Raw genomic sequence first — 2,500 nt, 5'->3', positions numbered from 1 at the left:
GACAGACAGACAGACAGACAGACAGACAGACAGACAGACAGACAGACAGACAGAAAGCGGGACAGACAAACAGAGATAGACAGAGACAGAGACAGAGACAGACAGACACAGACAGACACATACAGACCAAGAGAGACAGACAGACTGAAAGCGGGACAGACAGTCAGAGACAGGCAAAGACAGACAAACAGACAGACAGAGACACAGACAGAAAGATACAGACAGACAGACAGACAGACAGAGACACAGACAGAAAGATACAGACAGACAGAGACACAGACAGAAAGCGGGACAGACAAACAGAGATAGACAGAGACAGACAGAGACAGAGACAGACAGGGGAGGCTGGTGTCTCCTCCTTTATTGGACTTCAACACAACAGAGACAAACATTACATCTTTCATCTACTCTGAGCTTGGTGTGTTTTTCACTATCTAATCATGACATTGGGTTGTTCAATGACAGACATGTATTTGTTTAAAAATCTATAACTTAATGATTTCATTTCAGAGAAGACAAATAATAATATTTTTTTACAAAATTGTATATATCTGCCTGCCTCTCAACTGTGACCGTTTCAATTCGTCATATGTAGCAACATTTGAAATTGTGTTTTTTACGTTGGATAAAAGTAGAGACTCAGAGCTAGAAAATGGTATATCAGACACTACAGTTGAGGAACAATGGGAAAGTAATTCTGATTTGAATGTTAATAAACTTGGAACCCCACTTTTGAGAAAATGTCCTTTGAATATTTTGGTTCCTACTGGAGAGCTCTTCTTTGTCTACAGGGCTGTTACTTTGGCAGATAATGTCACCCATCTAAATAAATAGTTGTTATATATATAATTAACTAAATGTATGGTGTTTTTGTTTTATGTCAGTTTAATTGTTTGTTATGCTATAAACATTTTATTTTATTATAAGTGGTAAAAGGAACTAGAAAATGTTATATTTTGCAATTCTGAGTAATTACTACTTTAATAAAGAATTACACATTATTCAGTACTACTGCAGTTGCTAAATAATTCCAATAGATGGCAGCATAAGACCACAAATGACATTTCAGAATATTAGTTTAGTTTTCTCCCTGGATACACCACCACTCCCCCTCACAGGAAAACTCCTGTGAGCTTCTTTCTGTCCCTTTCCACACTGCTAACACAAGAGGAAGGACTGAAAAAGCATTTAACAGATTACTGTGAAGTAATATAATGATGATTCATGTTTATTATTACCTGTTTTTATGCTCATGTTTTGAAATTATAGTTCATTAATATAACGATTATCAATAAGTCTGAACATTAATTCAGTCACCTCTAGTTGAGAAAAACGTATTTTCCAGGTACATTCATTGTCAAATTCATCAAACAGCATCGAGCCGCTCTGTCTTCTCTCTCTAGTAGTCAACTCAGCCCCGGTAAAAAGCTGGTGTCGTCACTCTGCCTTCTCTCTCTAGTAGTCAACTCAGCCCCGGTAAAAAGCTGGTGTCGTCACTCTGCCTTCTCTCTCTAGTAGTCAACTCAGCCCTGGTAAAAAGCTGGTGTCTTCACTCTGCCTTCTTTCTCTAGTAGTCAACTCAGCACCAGTAAAAAGCTGGTGTCGTCACTCTGCCTTCTCTCTCTAGTAGTCAACTCAGCCCCGGTAAAAAGCTGGTGTCTTCACTCTACCTTCTCTCTCTAGTAGTCAACTCAGCCCCGCTAAAAAGCTGGTGTCGTCACTCTGCCTTCTCTCTCTAGTAGTCAACTCAGCCCCGGTAAAAAGCTGGTGTCGTCACTCTGCCTTCTCTCTCTAGTAGTCAACTCAGCCCCGGTAAAAAGCTGGTGTCGTCACTCTGCCTTCTCTCTCTAGTAGTCAACTCAGCCCCGGTAAAAAGCTGGTGTCGTCACTCTGCCTTCTCCAGGGGCATGTTGGGGTAAATTTACTAACCGGGAGGGTTGAATTATGTAATTTATTGGAGGGCTGGAAGACGCACTCTTGTCTTTTCTATTCCGAGTTTGTTTACTCGCAATATCAGATATTAAGATGATGTTTTATAATGTATGTATACTAAAGTTGAGGTTCTGACTAGTGATAATTTACCCGGTGTTCAATACCTGCTATAGTCACTATTTTTGTTCTCCCGAAAGCAACACAGGCCCATTACGAGATATATAGCTAACTAAAGTAATCAGTGCCAATTTTAGAAAATCATGGGACATATAGTCTGTGGTTGCATGCTATTTTATGTCAATCATATTGCTGCTTGTAACTGATGCTTTGTGGTCTTATGCTGCCATCTATTGGAAATATTTAACAATTAAAAGTTATTAATTCACTTAGACATTGGCGAGGCAGCTGAGAATAAAAAAAAAAACGGAACGTGTCCAGCCTACTTGAGGCGCCCCGAAAAAAATATTCAAAAGTTCGGTCCTTGGACACAGAAGGGTTAAACAATAAAGTTACCGTCCATCTAGTGAAGAGAGGAGAACCGGACAGAGGTAGCCAGCATCCGTCAATA

The 2,500-nt window shown here is 39.7% G+C and overlaps 1 protein-coding gene across 1 annotated transcript in view; it reads right to left on the bottom strand.

Moving 5' to 3' along the window:
- The window catches only part of LOC145876173 (NLR family CARD domain-containing protein 3-like), an 11,817-nt gene extending 9,365 nt beyond the window's left edge, over window positions 1-2,452 (bottom strand). The window contains exon 1 of the mRNA XM_082971958.1: window positions 2,446-2,452. Within this exon, the coding sequence (XP_082828084.1) occupies window positions 2,446-2,452 (7 nt within the window). The remainder of the gene's footprint in view (window positions 1-2,445) is intronic.
- Window positions 2,453-2,500: the final 48 nt, after the last annotated feature.

Source organism: Salmo salar, unplaced genomic scaffold (genome assembly GCF_965601325.2).
Source record: "Salmo salar unplaced genomic scaffold, fSalSal1 ptg000468l, whole genome shotgun sequence".
Taxonomy (NCBI): Eukaryota; Metazoa; Chordata; class Actinopteri; order Salmoniformes; family Salmonidae; genus Salmo; species Salmo salar.
The sequence above is the reverse complement of the archived record's forward strand: the minus strand, read 5'-3'. Positions and strand labels throughout refer to the sequence as shown.